We start from the raw sequence: 19,350 nt of genomic DNA, 5'->3' as shown, positions 1-19,350 counted from the left end.
TTTGTTTAATCCCCCTGGGAGGTAACGTAACTCTTCAGCAAACTCTAATTAGACTTTGGTGCAGTCTGTAATATGAGACTACATTTATATAGGCGCAACTCTGTGTTTCATTTGAAATTTGTTTGTTTTGTTTTTTAATAGAATATCCACCACACTTTTGGTAGCACTTTTTTGTGGCAGTTTTTTTTGTGGCAATTCTGATGGCAAAAATTATGAAAATTTCTTCTAAAAAATGTTCATAGTTTGAAATTTACTTAGTCATTATTTTCCACAAATTATTTCCACTTCAACTCTAAGCAACATCCAATTCTTTCCTTGTAAACTTTTTTGTAGTTGCAGGAATAACTTTTGTGGCAGTTTTTTTGCTGTCATTCCTATCAAAAACTTTATGCAAATTTCTTACAACAAATTTTAATAGAAAAGTGCGCCTATAAATATTATCAAAATTAGTCTAAAATTTCGAATTTTATATACAATTTTCCACAAATTATATCCACTTCAACTCTAAGCAAATCCAATTCTTTCCTTGTAAACTTTTTTGTAGTTGCAGGAATAACTTTTGTGGCAGTTTTTTTGCTGTCATTCCTATCAAAAACTTTATGCAAATTTCTTACAACAAATTTTAATAGAAAAGTGCGCCTATAAATATTATCAAAATTAGTCTAAAATTTCGAATTTTCCACAAATTATATCCACTTCAACTCTAAGCAACATCCAATTCTTTCTTTGCTTACGCCAAGCACAACCAATTCTTTCTTTGTATCTACACTTTTTTTTGCATGCAAGTTCTTGCCATAATTTGTATTGCTGCATCGCTTTTACCCCTATGTTTGCTGCCCCCTTTCGATTACTTACTAAATGATTGCTGGAGCTGGGGAGCTGAGGACTGCCAGCTGCAGTTTTGCCGTCGAAAATTGCTAGACCAAACAAAAACCAAACTACTTAGCCGCACACTCGCCGCGTAATTGAAAATCGATAATCTGTTTGAACCAGTTTGGTCTTGGAGCTGGATTCGATCCAGCCATGTTGGCTGTTGAGGTAACCCACAACGGAGAGAGAGAGAGAGAGAGAGAGAGAGAGAGAGGGAACCGCAAATCGTCTGCAAATTGTAACCGCAAAACGAGGAAGAGAGCGAGCGAGAGAGAGGATCAGGTGGAGGTGGACCAGGCCCTGGTCAGTACCGGGCAATTGCGATTGATTTTAGCACGCTTAATGGTTATTGGTTTAGCTATGGCTATACCCCCGTACGAAGAAGTTGAAAATGATGATGCCTGCATGGGTAATAATCCTCCATTTACTGGGACAAGTTGCGGGGTGGGAGTGGGGAGTGGGGAGTGGGGAGCGGGGTAGACCGACTGCTGCCACACCATAAATTACAAATAATTCGATTTACACAAGATTTTCACTCTTAATGGCCGAAAATGGGCCTCGGCCGTGAAAATAATGATGAAAACAAACAAAACTTAATAAGATTTTAAGCGATCTGCGATCTGTGGCCTGGAGGTAATTGCACAGCCTCCAACTCCTCACTCTCTGCTGCGGCTGATTGAAAAATCAGACAAATAACATAAACATTTGCCAGGCCAAAAATATATACCACATTGCCACTTTTGCCACATTAAGCCATTAAAGTTTTGGCCGCCTTCTGTCCATGCCTTGCGCCTGCCAAGAGCTCTTGCTCTTGTCACCCAAATGCCATGAATGCCGCATTAAATGGCAAATTAGTGAGGGAAGGGACAGCGCTGAGATGTGCTCCCTTTTTTGGGGGGCACGCCCAAAAATGTCAAAGCAAGTTGCACTGCAAGAAATTGAGGGAGTGCAGATAAATGTGAGAGTTTATTATAGTAGGAAAATTGGTAAATTGTTAAAGTTAGAGTTTAAAATTTCCTAAATATATTTCAAGCTTTATCTGCTCTCCCAGAGTGGCTTAGCCTTTAAGGGTGGGTTTTAATATCCTATTCCTCTCACTGTTTGCGCTCTTTCAGCTCTTTCTCTAATCCACATTCACACATTCTCTCCGTGCAGTTTTGGGGCAGCAGCAGCTGCTGGCAGCGTCCTATTTAATTTCACATTTCACATATTTTTATTATGCCTGTGCCCCTGTTTGCTGTTTGTCAGATTTCGCAGCGTCGCGTCGCATGCCGCAAATGCCTTGCCCGATGGCAATTTTAATTTGTGGCAAACTCAAATTATAAATCGCAATGCAGCCGTTGCAGCCGTTGCAGTTGCAGAGTTAATTAGCCGCAATTATCGATGGCCATTGGCCACTCTCCTTCGGATTGCGAGTGGTGGCACGCCTCACGGCTTTCGTTTTGATCTTTCTTTCCATGGAGCACTGTGCAGCCCCCTAGCTGCGGCAGCTCCAGCTGATCCCACTGATTAGCCTAATCACGCTGCAACACCTACGACAAAAACGCGCTCTAATCAGCCTCATTATGGCTGCCCAGCTGCGTGGGCAACACAAAAAAAAAACAAAAACAAAAAAACAAAACCCAAATCGAGTCAGAAATATGCAAATGCCTCAGAAAAGAGATCTCGATTCGATCTCTTACATGTGTCGCTGAGGCAGATAAGCTAAGGAGGCGTAGATAATGCCCCGTCCAGGGTTTTATGTTTATTTAATTAGCGCACACATTTCGTAGTCGACAAAATTATGAATTCATTTTTGCTGGCATGGGAATGGGTCAGTAGGATGTTCCACACACCACACCACACCACACCACACATCGCTCGCCATATAGGAAGTTGTATATCTCTCGACTAAACGAATATAAAACGATGCACAGATTGAAACGTGGAGATACATAAATATATATTAGATTTAATTAGATGGAGACATAAAATATAAACTGAAAGCGTTTTGTTTTATGAGTTGCGGGAGTTTTTTTGTATCTTTTCTTAGCTTTTATCGTAAATAAAATATAAATTGATAGCTATCTGATTTTGCTCCTTGATTGTGTTTCAGCTACAAACAAAGTTTATGTGGAATTTCGTTATCTCTAAGTAAGAACAACTTTTAAAGAGATAGATTTAGGCTTTAGATTTTCGTGGAATCTATATCATCAACAAATTACTTAATTTTCAGCTACAGCGAAACCTCATAAAAATATCATAAAAGGATATGTTTTGGCTACCTCAGCAGCATGCCATGAAGTTTGCAACTTTCCTACTAGAATAACTCATTCGATGTATACATACATACATTCGGATTCGCATTCGCATACATACTTCTGCCAAGCACTTCTCGTAGCTTACGAATATGAGAGGGCTGATCCGTAGACAGCGCGCTGCAGCGGCTCCTGCGCTCCTCTGGAGACTTGCGTGCTGTGTCCACAGTGTGTCTCGTGCTAAGTTGTTGCTGCCACTGACAGACGCTGCTGTTCTGGCTACCAATTGCATGCAGCCTCTACCCAGATCGAGTTCGAGTGGGTACTGCTGCACACATGCACCTCATGCTCCCCTTGCCACTCTCGCTCTGTCGATAAGGATCAATGTTTAGCCGGTGCTACGCTTTAATATTGTACGGCCCTGGCTCTGGCACACGTTGCCATGATTTGGGGCGGTGCTACACACACACAAACACACACACACACACACACACACACACACAACATTACAGACAGGGCGGAGAGGTAGTGGCGGAGTCACTTACACCAAAAACAAAAAAACTTCGGTAGTCGATCTTCGTCTTATGGTGTCGTCTTTCGTCTTTCTTTTGTTTTACTTCTGTCTTCATATCGCGCCCCGTGGCTGAGTCATCATTTATATATGGGGATAATGTCCCCACTTTATGTGTAGCTTTCCTTGGTTCCTTCCCCGGCATTCCCCTGCCCGTTTCCATTCTGTTCCTCTGTCTTGGGTGGCACTTCGAGTGCTTTGACTTTTGCTTGTCAATGAGCGACGTCTTTGATAACTAATTGCTGCGGCGCCAAATGTTTTCCCCATTTCGTTTTGTTTCTCTCTTTCTGCCTGTCTCTCTCTCTCTGCCGCGCGCTACCTCGCGCTACCTCTCTCTCTCTCTCTCTCTCAGTCTCTCTTTTGTCTGTCTTTCTGTCTCTCCCTCTGTGTGTGTCTGTCTGTGTGGCGCTGTCTTTGGGACATAATAAAAGTCACATCGTTACCGTTTTGTCGGCACTTATGAGGTCGCACGAGCAGCCCGCTGCATTTCTTGATTTGTATTGAAATTTTGTAGCACTCCTCCTTGCTCAAACAGCAGCATGCAACAATCACATGCCACACATAAAAAGTGAGCAATTATGGCAACAAGTTAATTAGGAACCGAACAGCAACCCAAAGCCACCGTTCCACATGCTCCACTTGCTGCAGCAGCAGCAGCAGGCCAAATGGAATTGTTAGCTTCTGCCTCTCTCTGTCTGTCTGGGAGCTCCTTCTGTGCCTCTTCCCATCTCTGGCAGCTCCTGCTCTACCTCTACTGTGTACCCTGCATATGCAAGTCGAGTTGGTAGTTTGCCGCCTTAACTTAATTTATGCACAAGTCCCCGAAGTACAACCGAAAAACACTGAATAATTTCATCTGCTCGAGAAACAAGCGAAAGGAAGAAAAGTTCACATAAATAAGAACAAAAAGGCAGTCAAGTTGGAAGGTTTTTGGCGAGCTTTTAGAGGCATTTAATACCCTCAAAAGCGCTTTTAAAATAAGAAAACTAACCAAAGAAATGTCCCTTAAAGTGCTTACATTTAAAATACAATTAATCAAATAATGTTTAACCATTTTCAATCCCAGAATAGGTACTCAAACCGGAAATGAATCACATTTATTTATTGTACCTGAAAAATAGCCGAAACTTCAATCTAAGAAACTGCTGCTGATAGTTTAATCGTGACTCAGATCAGAACATCTTCGATAGAAGATTCGAAGTTAAAAGTGTGCCCATAAAATGTGTCAATGTGTTCTTGGAGAGATCCATAAAGATTGTTTTTATGCGCAAAAGGAAATACGCGTATGCAGGTTGGAACGATGATCTCATCATTGAAAAATCTAAAGATCTAAATAGATTATCAGCTAGATAAAATCACAAATTGAGGCGAGTGGGAGACAGTATAAAGTGAACTTCAAGAGCAGCCAAAGAAGAGATCTGAAGCTTCGATAATACAGCAAACCATCGTCGTCCGCCCGCTCCATCATCGATTATGTATTTTCCCATCGGTGATTACAGATTATCTCATCAACTGCCCTGGAAATGGTTTGAACATGTAACTCGCTTACTGGTTTCATTCACATCGAACTGAAAATACATTTTCAGCTACAAGTTCACAGATGTCTCACATCCCCCTCTATGTAGTTCGTTGCCCAAGTCTTTTGTTTGTTTGAATGAATTTATAATTCCCTCAAAAAGACGATTCCCAGCACAGATGTTGTCGGCTTGGAGAGTTTTTTTATAGCCCATAATCTATGCATACCTCTAGCCATACAAAATATTTCAGGGCCACAATAATTTCCAATCATGTGCAATTCCCTGCGTCATAAATGGAATTAAGATTTTTGCATTTAACTATTTTTTTTGTTGGTTTCGTCTTAACCTTAACTCTGTGGCACCCTCCGCTCTGTGGTCGGCCGGTGACTATGTATCATGGAAAAGCTGCCTGTAAAAATATTTTGCGTTTTTCCATTATCCACTATCCATTTTCATTTCCATTTCCATTTCCATTTCCATTTGTTGTTGGCAGGCTTAATCAAAGTGGCGCTAATTAGTTTGAGTCATTTGGATAATTGCAAATTAAACGCAAACTTAATTGCGCCGACACACGAAACACACAGACAAGCACACCAGCAATTATATAGGTACATACATACACACATACAGATACATATATTCAGAAGCGGCAGCCACTGCATTTCGTCTTGTAAGGCAACAAAAAAAAAGGAAAATAAAAACCAACACAAAGAATAAGTTAAGAAAAAATGACCAGAAAAACAACCGCCTGGTGCTTCTGGTGGCTGGTAACCTGCACAGCAGACAGCAGCAGGGTATTATGATTTGTAGCAAGGGTTTGTTTGGCAGACAAGCAAGTATTTCCGAAGCTAAGAAATGAGTAAAAAGTTACTTTTGAGGCGATATTGGCCATGTTCCTTTGTCTATTTATTTGACAACAATAATTTCTAGGTATTTCCGATTCTGCTGCCAAAGAAAAATTGCTTATTTCTTATTATTATTTAATTCATAAATTGTACATGCATTATTTTGGGTTTATGCAGTTCTCCAGGGTATCTAAAAGGTCGCTCCTGCCGTTTCTGCTTGTGGTTTTTTGCTGATTTTGTGCAGTCACTGCTCGTGGAATTAACAATTAAGTCTGTGTTGCAGATAAATTGAATTAAAACCTAACAAAAAAGGCGCATTAATCGAATGTTTCTGTGCAAATTTGCTAACAAATTAAAAGCATTTACTCAAATAGAATAGAGATGTTGTACAAGCAATTGGAAATGCACTGAGAGAAATTAACTGAGAAAGGGTAGTCAACCGGAAAGAGGGAAGCTGAAGAGAAGATTTTAATTTTATGGTTGGCTAATTTTGTGGGAGCATGTTTTTATTTTTTGTATATTCTTTAAAATTATTATAGATGAATAAAAGATATATTTGTTCTACATTTTCCATGCCTGGGGGGATGGAGTTATTATCCTGTTAACACTTTATGTATTGCTCTTATGGAGTTTAGATTTATGTGCATATTTTCGTTTGCCATTTTATGATTTATTTCACTTCTTTTCCACGTCACATTTCTCACAGTGTCGTAGGTATTGTGCATTGTCCACAAACAAAAACTAAACTAATATCAAATCAAATCAAATTGACGTTGGGGAGTAATTAAAATGCAGTCTCTTAATGTCAGCGTTAATTAGTCGCCTTAATTAATGATTATTAATATGGTTGTTGAACCTCCGCCTCTCTCTCTGTGGCCCTGCCTCCATGGCGAACCCATATTCATGCCCTCCCCTTTGGCTTGATTATTATGCAAATTAATTGCTTGGATCTCTTTTTTCTCTCACTCTTTGCTTGTCTCTGTTTTTGTGTGTTTGCATTTGACGAACTCATTGAAATGCATGAGAGAGAGAGGCACAAAATTATACAGTCTGAGAGGCGTAGGCCCTGCAGCCGTGGTCCGTCGGTTAAACATGATTATCACAGTTCCACCTCATCGCAATTACCAGGCCATGTGAGGAGGATCCCAAGTCAAGATCTGGCACTGCCTCTTTTTGTGCCTTCCAGTCCGAAAGTCTGGCCAACAACACAGAAAATAAAATCCGGTAATCGAATTAGGCAACTTCGTGTTTTATAAATGTTATCATAAATATTCCATTTTATTAATTACCGCGCATAATTCACAAACAAAAGCAAGCGAGAGAGAAATCATCTTGAGATCGAAGACGCTCGAAGATCGAAGATCCAAGATCTCAAGCGAAGTTTCCTCTGCGAAGTGTTCGAAGTTCCGCGCTCTCTCGATCATTGTTGTTGTTCCAACTTCGACTTCGAATCATTAACATATTTAATTTGTTTCTAATTTATTCATAAATTTATATTTGTAGCACCCTCCCCTGTGCATGATGATTCTCTTGTTTTTGATCATGCCTCCCTTCGTGACTTCCATCCCAATCCCAATCCCAATCCCATTCTCTTCTCTGATTTATGGGAATACAACTGATTAATGGCAGATCCGACTCGAACTCGGACTCGTACTCCCAAGATCTGGTCAGACTGGCAGTGATTCACTGTATACGACTCTCATAAGTAGGTGTTGTTACGCATATTAGGAGGGTTACGAGAGAGGGAGAGGCAGAGCTATTAGGCCTCGGCTTATGGGTCATTTGTGGGAATTACCAAAAGAAGACAAAAGAAAACGAGGAGGAGGCTAAATGCATTGTTTATGCATTAATAATGTGTGTGTCTTTGGAAGGGAAAGTAGGGGATTTTGAAGCAAGTGTGTGAAGGAATACGTTTTGAAAGTTGAAGTCCTTAGGGAATGATGGAAAACATTGAATAAACTTTGATGGAAATGGGAACTTGGAACATAATTAAATATTTATATGGCTACATTTCTCTAGGAATTATCTGTTTCGAGACACTCTGAAGTTCCAACCCAGAAGTGAGGCTGAAATTGGTACATGGAACTACTGGAAGACAGAAAAGATGAGAGTAAAACCCTTCAAACAAAAGGTCCTTCTTCGGTTTAGGACGTGTTCTTTTAAGGGTGAAGTTCATGTCACTTTTTCACAGCATTCCACGAGTTCTCCTTGGTTTTCCTTTCTTCAATTTACTTTTGTGAATTTTATTTTGCAAAATTCCGCGTTAAATACTTGCACATACAATGAAATAACTTATTCGCTTACGACTAAGGTGAACCAGCAAATGTTTTGCACTTGAATTTGGGAACTTGGGGCACATGCACACCCCCAGCTAGCTGACGACATCGTTGCCATGTCCATTCTGTCGCAGGAGCTCCAGTTTTAGTTCGTGCTCGCGGGCCTTGAGCCGCAGGGCGGCAATCGAGGAAGTGCGTCGGTCCTCGGGCGGCGTGGATGAACGGGGCGGCGGCAGTTGACGCTGCGGCGAGTGGGCCAGGGTCAGGGCCACGGGCGACGTCTGTGTGGGCGAGCCGCAGGGCACCTGGTGGGTGAGCGAGATGCCCACCAGCTGCTGGGGCGACAGCTGCGAGGGCTGGGCGTGTGGTGGTGGCTGCTGCTGCTGCTGCTGGGGCGGAGGAGGCTGATGCTGATGCTGCGTGGCTCCAGAGGCGGGCGAGGTGGGCGGCGAGGCCAGCAGATGGTTGGGCGAGTGAAGGTCGGGCGATCCCACCAGCATGGGTTTGCCACCCATTGGCGGCATGTGGGTGTGTGGGCCGCGCGGCACTGCCGTCATGTTTGCCAAGAGCGACTGGAAGGAGCTGGAGGGCGAGTACATCCCGGCCATGCCCGGCGGCAGCATGTGTGGAGGCGCCCTAAAAGAGCGAGAGAACATGTTGGATTATACGAACTAGTTCTCTGGGGGATTCAGTACTCACCGCTGGAACTGATTGAAGTAGCCGGATGGAATCATGGGCGCTGCCGAGAGATGCGGGTAGCGGAAGGCGGCCAGATTCGCCGCGTGTTGGGCATCGAAGGGCTTGCGCAGCTGGAAGCCCAAATGGGTGAAGGGATTGGGCGGCAGGGCGGCCCCCACCACCGTCTGCATGCTAGCGGCGCCGCTGGGCAGGTAGGGATTGTACGGATGCGACTGTGGACCCACCTTCTCCTGCTTGCGCCACTTGGCGCGACGATTCTGGAACCAGACCTGCAACAGCAACAACGAGGAGAAGAAGGAGGAGGAAGGAAGAAATGAATGAGAGAAGGCCATGAATTATGTGTGGCTGGCAGGCTACTGTATCGGTATACACAGCATCCTCCGGTGCACGGGAAGACGCCTCAAACCTCATCCAATTAATGGGCGTTGTTATTGAAAACGCCCCTTTAATTAGTTTTTAACATAACAATCTGAATATGGGAGTCGAAAACCCAGGGACACGAACGGTGGCTGATTGCACTCAAACTCGGACTCGGACTCGGACTCAGACTCTCGGAACGGAGTGGGGAAACTGACAGTATTTGTAGTCCTTTGGGGGAAATGGATGTTCGGTTAAGCAAATAATGTTGTCTGGGGGGAATAATTAAAAACAAGAAGCGCCGTAGATTGTAATGACTGGCACTAAACCAAACAAAATTTAATGCGCATGCATTTCTCTCTCTTGGGTTCTGCTCTCCCCCTGTCTATGTGCGAGTCGATTTCATTAGGGACGACATGCTCCATTATTTTTCAATTTTACAACATTGTTTGCCGGCTGCACGTGGGGCACGCGAATCAACCGCAAATCTCTTTGTGGGCCTTACCTGAATGCGCGCCTCGGTTAAGCCAATTTTCATCGCCAGCTCTTCTCTGTAAAAAGTTGAAAGAAAAACCAGAGGATTAGTGGCAAATGCAGAGAAGATTTAGTTGATAATAAATTGCAGGGGCTAGGCGCTGAAAGCTTTTTATTTGCTGTAAGCTGAAAGTCTTTGGTAAAGGCTCTCTCCGATGTTCTCTCTAGTGTCGTTCCTTTACGTTTCTGCCTGCTGCACTTCTGTTTGAATTCACCTAACGGCGCTGCTCTCTCAGTTACATAAAGCACACTCAAGACAGATCTCTCTTGCTCCCTCTTTCACACGTGCATCTGAAAGCTTTCATGTATGCGAGTTTCTCTCTTTGCTGTGACCTCTCACGCGCGTCTCTCTCTCACGCGCGTCTCTCTCTGCCTGCAGCCAAGTGCTAATTGCAGCTTAAACACAAATTAAATCCGATTTGATTTATTTGCCTAATTAATTGCCCCGCATTCAAATCAAGCAGCAAGCAGGCCTTAATGAATTGAGAACTGCAGCGGCAACAGGCAGTGCAAAAAGTTGATCTAATTGTTGCACTGCTGCCGATGCTGCCATTGACTGTAAATGTAAAGCTTTTGCATTTTTTTTGCTGCTGTGCTTTTTCGCTTGGGCTTCGTGCGGTCTCAATTAGCAGTTTACTTTGAGTTCCAGGCTGACTTTTAATTTATGGCAATTACTTTGGCTGTCTTTCAGTGGGAGAACGAGTCTCGAGAGATTTCTGCATGCTAATTGAACTCTGGAAGTCGGGTCATCGATTCGGATCTATGGGAGCAAGCTGAGGCCTGATCTTTGGTGATTTGTAATCTAAACGAATATAACACATAAAAGCGCACACAAATGTTGCTCCAAATAAAATCGATGAAGAATACATCCATCCACTCAGGGGGGTCGTCATAAGTATTATTATCACTCGAAGTCGTAAAATCAAGAAGCGTCTCTCTCTCTCTCTCTCTCTCTCTCTCATTCCCCTTTGTCTCGCTGATGTCTCGATGAGCGATTTATGCAAATTTCATTTCTCTCCTCTCCAAAAAGTTTTTGGAGCCCATTGTCCATTCTGTCGCTCTTATCTTTTGTCATATTATATACTTGTTCTTGCTGTTGTTTTGGTTCTTACTCTTACTCACCTCGTAAACACATCGGGGTAATGGGTGCGTGAGAAGGCCTTCTCGAGCTCCTCCAGCTGAAAGCTGGTGAAGGTTGTCCGATAGCGACGCTGCTTCCGCTTCGGCGCATACTCGTCCGCTTCGCAGTCACTGTTCGCGTCCGAGATGGGGCTGTTGGTGCCCCCGCTGGCGCCGCTGGGTGCGCCACCTCCAGAAATTGAAACCGTTAGCGAGGCCCCGGCCGTGGCCGCCGACGCTGAGGAGACGAGCACCGAGCCACGTTCGACCACAACGGTGCCATCCGGGTGCCCCAATTTGGCTTCTTGCGGTAGTTCCTCCAGCTTGATCTCCTCCGATATGCCCATAATCCACCAAGGCACACCAGTACTCCAGTACTCCAGTATCCCACCAAAGGCAGCTGCAAACAAGTGAACGAGGGGGTGTACACAGATTTTAGACGGGGCTGTAAGGGGTTATAGTCGCGCATTAGAAGCTCGTAATTCAATAAACGCTAAACGTGCAATTATCGTGCACTTTATTATGCCAATTTCTGTAGTTTCTGACATCGACTCGTACTCGCAGCCATGACCAAGTCGGATCGAATCGAATCGAATCGGGACTGTGGGCCCACGAGGTTACAGCTGCGGTTACACTGGTCAACATGAGAGAGTGTTGAGTTTGGTTGCATGGGGGATAATCGTATGGGATTGTGGTAAGAAATTAAATTCAGCTGGGGGAATATTCTGCAGTTTTTGCTGCTGTTAATGATTTCATATAAAAAACCGACTAAACAAACATCTACTTTTACGAGAAACTTTTTAACTAGAAGAGAACACATGTCGAACTGCAAAACTTACCCCTAAATGCTAAGACACACCGGGAAAGAAAGTTTAAGTACGAGGCGGGAGAGTCAGCTTATCTGGGAAACTTTTGCCTTCTGTATTTTATACACATTTGGTGGTTCTGGTTCTTTCTTTTAAATCTAAAACTCTGTTGTACACTTTCAGCAAATCCAAAACTTATTTCTTTCTAGCAACAAATGCCCCTTGTCTGAGTGTTGCGGTTCGGGAGCGTGCCTTATGGTCATGGCCTGTGTCGGAAACCTCCAACTGCAGCTCTGTGGTCTAGGTCTCATCAGAGACAGAGCCAATGCAAATCGATGACCACATCATGGACAGCACGGATGGACTGGAGCTGATCTCTCCCATCAACACGTTTCAGCTCGCTGGCTGAGTTGGGTTTACTCTTGCAGCCGTGGCTGGGCTGCGCTGTGCTGCACTGCTGATGGCTGATGGCAGCTTTCATGTGCAGATCGTTTGGAATTTTAATTAAATTGGGCGGCAACTTCATTTTCATCATCATCAACTCAACGGCACAGCAGAGCACAGCAGCGACAGCTCCACTTTGAGTTTGAGTTTGAGTTTGAGTTCGAGAAGCAGAAGCAGAAGCAGGTTCAGGTCCGTGTCCATGTCCATGTCGCTTCTATCAGATCAAATTAATATCAGGTGCCAGCAGTTGGTTTTGCTGGCCTGAACTTAACGTCAGAGTTGAAGTTTTGGTAATTTCATGTTTTGCTAATTAATATACGAGGGTTGTCTTTAATGACAACTAAATGGTTAGACTCGATGTGTAACCTTCCTTGGCTCTGTGCTGCAATGCCACGCCACAAGGTAGAAGCCGGTTCCTGTCCCTGTCCCATGCCCAAAAGTCTGCTTGATTGATGGCCGCTGCTTCTGTTGACATCTCAGTGGCTCGAACCAGCCGAATACATATATCAAAATTGTCCAAATACCTTGTTAAATGGCAAATTAGTGTGGCTGTGATTGATTTAGTTGCATTCTTTTGCGGAATGAAGTTGCAACGAGGCAGCCAGGCAACCCTTTTGGAGCAACTGCTGATGGGGTCCATCAACTTGTTGAGGCAACTTGTCTGTCGTTCAGTTAATAACTCATAACTCCTCTGATATGATTTGTGCTGTCAGTTTTTGAATGCTGTCCACAAATTCCTCGCATTGACAGCTGACAAACTTAATTTGTGAGCGAACGAGCGGACCGCGGACCGTGGACCGTGGACAGCAAATTATTAAATTAGTTGTACGAATTGCAATTATGCTGCTGCTGCTGCCTCCCTCTCTCCCTTGCGGACATATAAAACCCGTAAAACTGATTAATTCATTGCATGCGATAGCAAACTGTGGAGCATTGGCAGTGCCGACTCTTTGCTACTACCGAAAAGGTATGCGGGGAATGTGTGCCGTTTGGCTTTGTTGTAGAGCCGCCTTATAATTGTATCCGCGTTACGACTTTATTATTGCCTTTTGCCAGCAGCAATCAGAGAGAGGAGAGTACCAAGAGTACCAAGAGTACCAAGCTCCCAGCCCACAAGTAGAAGGATGATGTGATGGCTGTTGTCTCTGATTGACGTTTCGTTGGGTAATTAAAAGGCAAAGCCAAGTGAGCTCTTTGCTGTCAGGTTTTGCTTGCTTGCTTGCTGGCTTCTTTTTTTGCAGACCTGCTCCGGCATGGCTTCATTTAGTCAGTGCCGGGGACAACAACTAATCAAGTTAACGCTGCACTTGCTCTGCCCAATTGCAGATAGTACGAAAGCAGTTCCAGAAGTGGACCAGGAAGACAACAGAGTCTCAGGTGGAGTCTACAGGCGGGGGCGCTAGTTCGTGGCTAACGTTTTGACACAACATCAGAGTCGAAGTTCTCTGTTTAGTTCCTGGATGCTAATCAGGCAAAGCGCCACAGAGACAGGCCAGAACCAGAGCTAGAGTCTGTCTGCAACTGAAACTTGTTTGCCGGTTGCTTGTTCCGTTTAAAGATAAGCTCCATTAGTGTCTTCGTTGGATGTATGTATCTGTACTTATATTTAAGAGCATATTCACAACATTGTGGCAACTGTGTGGGTTTTTCCCTGAGACATATGAAAAATGAAGAAATTAATTCGTAATACGAGCAAGACAAGTGTAGGCACTGCCACAGTCCTTCCACTCCTTCTGCTGTGTGTCTCTCTCTCTTACTGTTGTCGTCACTTCTGTCATCTCGATAAGCATCAATGTTTCTGCCTTTTGCGGGCTACTCTTTCCACAACTCAACGCAGACGCAGAGTTCCTCTCGCTCTCTCGCTCTCGCTCTCTCCTTCGTGGCTTCTTGGTGTCGTTTTTATGGTTGCACTTTTGTGTTTTTAGCTTCTTCTTCGTGTCCGTCCGTGTGCCTTGGCATATTTCATTAAAAGCCACAACGGACCAGGTAGAACAGCAAACAGAAGCTCTTTTCTGGCATTTTGTTAATGCGTCTCCGTCTCGAGTCTACACTGCCGAGTCGCTGCGCAGTCTCTCCACAGTCTCCGCAGTCTCCACTGTCCCTAATGTCGCCCGAGTCTCCCTCGTCTCTCTCGTGTCTCGTGTCTCGTCTGCAGTCGCGTCTCTGTATCTGGTGGCTGCTTATTTATGGGTTTACATTAGGCTAAACCACTTTAGTCACACTTTGATGATCGGCATTGTAATTTACCCACACCACACATACGACCGCTACACCCGCCATGATAATCGCAAACATTTTGGGTGGCTTAAATCCCCCAGAGAGAGGCGAAAGCTCATGCGTTCTTCGTGATACGAGCATGAAGGGAGAGACGCTGCCGAGTGTGTGGTCGCTTGATGGATTGCCTCTACACCTCTACGACCGATCATGCCCTTTGGTAACTCTCCTCTCCCTAATAGTTTCAGTTGATAAAGGCAATTATTAATTTTCGTTGAGCTCTTCTGAGTCACCCAAAAACACATAAAATTGATACCACAATGTGGCAGCAGCTGAATCTCAATCCACTGGCTCTGTGGCTGTATGCCTCTCTCTGCACCTGAGCTCTTCTCTCATTTTGTTGTTTCGTTGTTTGTTTCTTGGCGCCGTCTTTGGACCAGGTGCGATAAGGCAGCATTCTTGTTGTTGGTTCCAGCCAGGCGCCTCCCGTCATCATCATCATCACCGTCTGGTTGTTGTTGTTGTTGTTCTTCTTCTTCTGTACCTTATGGACCTCTGCCTCTAATGCACACACTCTCCCAATTATAATTAGTTTATTCATATCCTGTGTCGAAGCTGACTCGGCTGCCTCATTTGTTGTTCTTGGGGGCAATCTTAATTCAATTTACTGCCCAATCGACCCGAAAGACACTTCGACCCGAGGGCTACCCTAACACAAAGATAGCCAAGATATGGGCAGGGCAGGTGGATAGGATCAGTGGGGGAATGGACGGAGCTTACTCAATGTAAAGTTTGGATGGGCGGTAGGAAAATGTATCATGATTTGTTTGGAAAATTGGATCTTCAGTTATAATAATTAGATATATCTCTATCATTGATCCTCAATAAAAAATTCAACAAGAAGTTTTCCAAAAGAATATTTGATCTTCCACGAGTTCCGTTTTGTTCTCTCATAATTGATTGTATTTGAAGAAACATTCTATTCTTTAGTAGAAACATATTTTATGTGATTTTAGTGATCTATTACTGAAATATCGATGCATGCATTTAGACTATAAATGATCGCAAATCTACAATTTTGAAACCCTTTTTCTCGGCTATGGAAGTCTGCGACTGAGTGTATTCTCAGCTGAGGTTTAAGCTTGAAATTATGCTGATCATTTATTATATGAGATTTCTGTAGCTCTTTTATAAAGGGAATTTTAGACTGTTTCAGCATTCGCTTCATCATCCTTTAAAAGCTGTTAGATCTTCAGCCCATCCCCCAATGTTTTTTCTTAGTGTGTTCCCCACTTCGTTATCAACTCTCGGCAGAGAAAAAAAACCCGGCAAACCCACTGCTTTGGCCACCCTAATGGAGTAGATTGCTGGGACGGTAGCCCCAAAGGTAGTTGCAGGTTCAAGTTGTGACTCAGGGCCCCACGAACCATGTCCCCACGTTTCAGCCAGACGCGTAGCCCACTTCCAAGCTGTGGCTCTGTGGCTCTGTGGCTCTGCTTGTTGTTGATGGCTGGCGATGCTGTGGCTGATGTTGGATATGTTGGATATGTTGGTGATGTTGATGCGGGGCCAATTACTCATAAAATGCATGTTAAAAACACAACAGCAGCGGCAGCAGGCTACAAGCAGGAGCATCGTGGAGAGGGATCTCCGATCTGTTGTTCGGACAACTGTTGCGCGACGCCGTCTGTCTGCAACTCCAACTCCAGCTCCAGCTCCAGCTCCATCTGTCTGGGCTGGTCAGTCTGCCTGTTCTGCCTCTGCCCTTTGTCATTGTCTTGTAGGGTTTGATAAGCGAAATCCCAAGCAGAGCAATTTGGAGATGTGTCCGACGACGACGTTGATTTCTCATGTTTGCATGTTCCATTTAGTCCAAAGCAGCGAGGACAGGGTTGGGGTTTGGTTTGGTTTGGCGCCATCTTAGTGTGTGAAGTAAGGGCTTCTTTGTGGGTGTTGCTCAATCAAACTTCAATCAAAGTGGATGCAGATATTGGGAAGTTGTCAAACAATCGTTGGGGCAATCAGAACTTGTACCGATAGCTGCCAAAAAAAAAGCGTTCGGTTGTATCTATAAGATACCAAGGGGCACGCTATCTATATATCTGGCAACAAGTTTTAATTGTATGTTGCGGTAATTGAATTGAACCCCTGCCAACCAGCTGCTCTTCTTTCAAACATATTTTAATTTTGTCACAGAGTCAGCACAACAATCTTATCGGGAGGGGCAGATCTCCCGCCCACAGCACTAGAAGATGCCACCCAGAAGATACCACCCCCCGGACTATTTGCGTCATCAGAATATGCGTTCAACTTGCTGCTGACAAGTCACATGGGGCATTATTATTAATTAAATCAATCGTTTCGGTGCCAAGTGCTGGCCAATTCGATTATCACCGACCCCAACTGTTGCTGGCTTATCTGCTGGGTAGCTCTGGGTGTCATGGTGCACATATCTGTCTGTCTATCGAGGTCTGTGAGGCCCTCGTTCACGTCGACTGTGAAGTGGTCAGGGCTTTTTTTTTTTGACACGATTATCTTGGTACGATATGGCCCGGGGGCCCGTTTAATTTCATATATTCTGTACGAAAAACACGGGTACAAGAAGCAACCCACTGGGCAGGCCCACAATTGAACAAACATCAGCCAGACAAAACGTGATTTATTGGCCACAGGCTGTGGCTGTGCCGCTGACAATTTGTACTCTTTAATGGTGTTTAATTAAACCCAATCAGCGATAAAACTATCGAGCTATCAGCAGGAGCTCAAAGCGAAGTCTTCTTTCTTGGTTAATCAAATCAATTCCCTCAGTATTGGTCTACAGCGTTGATATGATTCGGATTGATATGATACGCGGCGTGATAGGATGTGTCCACTTGGGGAATTAATCAAATTTAATGATATTTAATTCTACGTTTTACTTTTCTTCATTCCCTCCCCCCCCCCCCCCCCCCCCCCCCCCCCTCTNTACCCCTTGCTGATTGGTTGATTTGTTGCTTTAATTATGAAATATATTTGTGTGGGTTATGCTTGTAATATTTGCCAATCATGCTGAGAAGTAGGTTAAGTCCGAGTCGGGAAGGTATCTTTTGGAGTGATAGCTACCAAAGTGATACAAATTGGGTGGGAGTAAGAATTTTCGGGGCAGTTCTTGGCTGCATTTTCTATTGGGAGATTGTAGATTGAGCAGCTTGAATGGGGGTGTTATTGTGGGAGTTATGGGTTGGGTTGGGTATTATTTTGTGGATTTGCATGATCGTTTTTTCTCAGCAGGATATGGAACCACGTAGCAGACCTTTAAACCTCTGTTCCTAGCATATTATCTGTATAATATTATCCCTAGATATGGACTCAATAGGTACTATGAATGCTTTTTAAATGATTTTTGATGAATAACTTTTAATCTAAAGGAAACTCACGATGACTCTTGACTCTTTTTCTATCTTTCTGTTTTTCTATGGTAAGTTAAGTTTCTTAGAAATTGTTGCAGCTCCCGTTTATAAATTAAAACTCATTCTTTGCCCATAGAACTCCTCTTAAATGTCTTTATATCTTTTTCCCCATGAACTTATAAAGTCTAACAGATGGTAAAGTGACTACGAAAATCAGTTTTGGATTTATCCATCGATAAATGAGATGAAGGCAGAAATAAATCAAATCTGCAGATGGTGTACCAGTTCCCACTTGAAATTGTTGAAGTTTCTTCCCACTTTTCGGAGTCAAAACCTTACCTTATTTGTGTATATTTCAGTGTGCGCCTGGGGCAGTCTTGTATCTTCCTTGTAGAGCTCCAATCTTGTGTTATATTCTTATTTTTCGTCTGTTAATATCAGCACCTTCCGTTCACACAATCGGCGAGGAGAGCAGCAGCAGCACTTGCCGACGGTCTTTCGCGCACTCCGTCAATCAGTCTTTGGCTTTGGGTTCTGTACTGTCAGATCTGTGGGTACTTCGTGGATCTATTATCTGCTAGTGGTTGGTTGTTCACACCTCCAAAGACGCCAAAGAAACTCCAGCACACGACACACAATGCAGCACACAAAACAGCGGGAAGGAGAACGAAGAGCGTAAACGAAGAACGGTGAACGGTGAACCACGAATGGATGGAGCCGAGAGAGAGCGCGTACACGAAAGACGATGACCGGGCGCCGTCAGTGCCGCAAGCGAACTACAGCAAGAGCCACCGTCGTGCCGGTGAAAAACTCAGGTGGGTTCCGTTCCCCAGGTGCCACAACCGGTTGGCAGTTGTTGCTGCTTCTGCTTCAGTTGCTGTTGCTGCTGCTGCTGCTGCTCTTTCTGCCTCTCTTCCGTGTGTTGTTTATGGCATCGATTGTGCGAGCCCGTGTGCCAAAGCGAGAGGCAGCTATGCGATCGTTGGCTGCGATCGATCGTCACAGGTGTTGGCGGCGGCAGGTGCTCCGCCCACTTTTGCTGTGTGTGCGAGCGGAAGCGAGAGAGCGAGTGGCGGCGACAGCCTATGGGAGGCGTCGCCCACGAACAGAGCGCAGTAATGGCGGCGCTGGCTGCTTTCTCTCTCTCTCTCTCTCTCTCGCCGCGGCTTCGCCTTCGGCTTCGGCTGCTGCTCTTTGCTCTTTACTGACGCTTCCCATCTCACTCTTTCGCTCTTATTGGAGTGTAATTGAATAAGCCGCGGCACAAAGTGCAATAAATTTGATTAGCAAAATGGAAATTTATTTGCCCCCTTCCGCCGCCGAGGTTAACTCTTCTTCTTCTGCGTTTTCCATAGATGCGTTCCCCATGTTGCGGCTCATAAATTAAATAATTTAACCATGGCATTGGACTTCACATGTGTGAGAAGAGATAGAAACTGGGGAGGTGGAGAGAGAGAGGGCGCGAGAGAGCG

General features: G+C 44.4%; 1 protein-coding gene across 1 annotated transcript; it reads right to left on the bottom strand.

Moving 5' to 3' along the window:
- Window positions 1–8,258: 8,258 nt before the first annotated feature.
- Window positions 8,259–18,670, bottom strand: LOC117582342 (homeobox protein aristaless). The gene is made up of 5 exons (XM_034269993.1): window positions 18,218–18,670; window positions 11,029–11,425; window positions 9,878–9,923; window positions 9,016–9,284; window positions 8,259–8,952 (listed from the first exon to the last, which is right to left on the bottom strand). Exons 2-5 carry the CDS (start codon window positions 11,370–11,372, stop codon window positions 8,412–8,414), a joined length of 1,200 nt encoding a protein of 399 aa, XP_034125884.1. The 5' UTR covers window positions 11,373–11,425; window positions 18,218–18,670; the 3' UTR covers window positions 8,259–8,411.
- Between the last annotated feature and the right edge of the window lie 680 nt (window positions 18,671–19,350).

The sequence above is a fragment of the Drosophila guanche genome, unplaced genomic scaffold (assembly GCF_900245975.1).
Source record: "Drosophila guanche unplaced genomic scaffold, DGUA_6, whole genome shotgun sequence".
NCBI lineage: Eukaryota > Metazoa > Arthropoda > Insecta > Diptera > Drosophilidae > Drosophila > Drosophila guanche.
This window is presented reverse-complemented; position numbering and strand designations above follow the sequence as displayed.

Excerpts from the sequence above, each read along its gene's own strand:
- LOC117582342 (XM_034269993.1), bottom strand. The coding sequence starts at position 11,372 with ATGGGCATATCGGAGGAGATCAAGCTGGAGGAACTACCGCAAGAAGCC. Across the intron at positions 9,924-11,028 it reads TACCCCGATGTGTTTACGAG|AGAAGAGCTGGCGATGAAAA; the intron begins GTGAGTAAGAGT and ends AACTTTTTACAG. Across the intron at positions 8,953-9,015 it reads TACTTCAATCAGTTCCAGCG|GGCGCCTCCACACATGCTGC; the intron begins GTGAGTACTGAA and ends TCGCTCTTTTAG.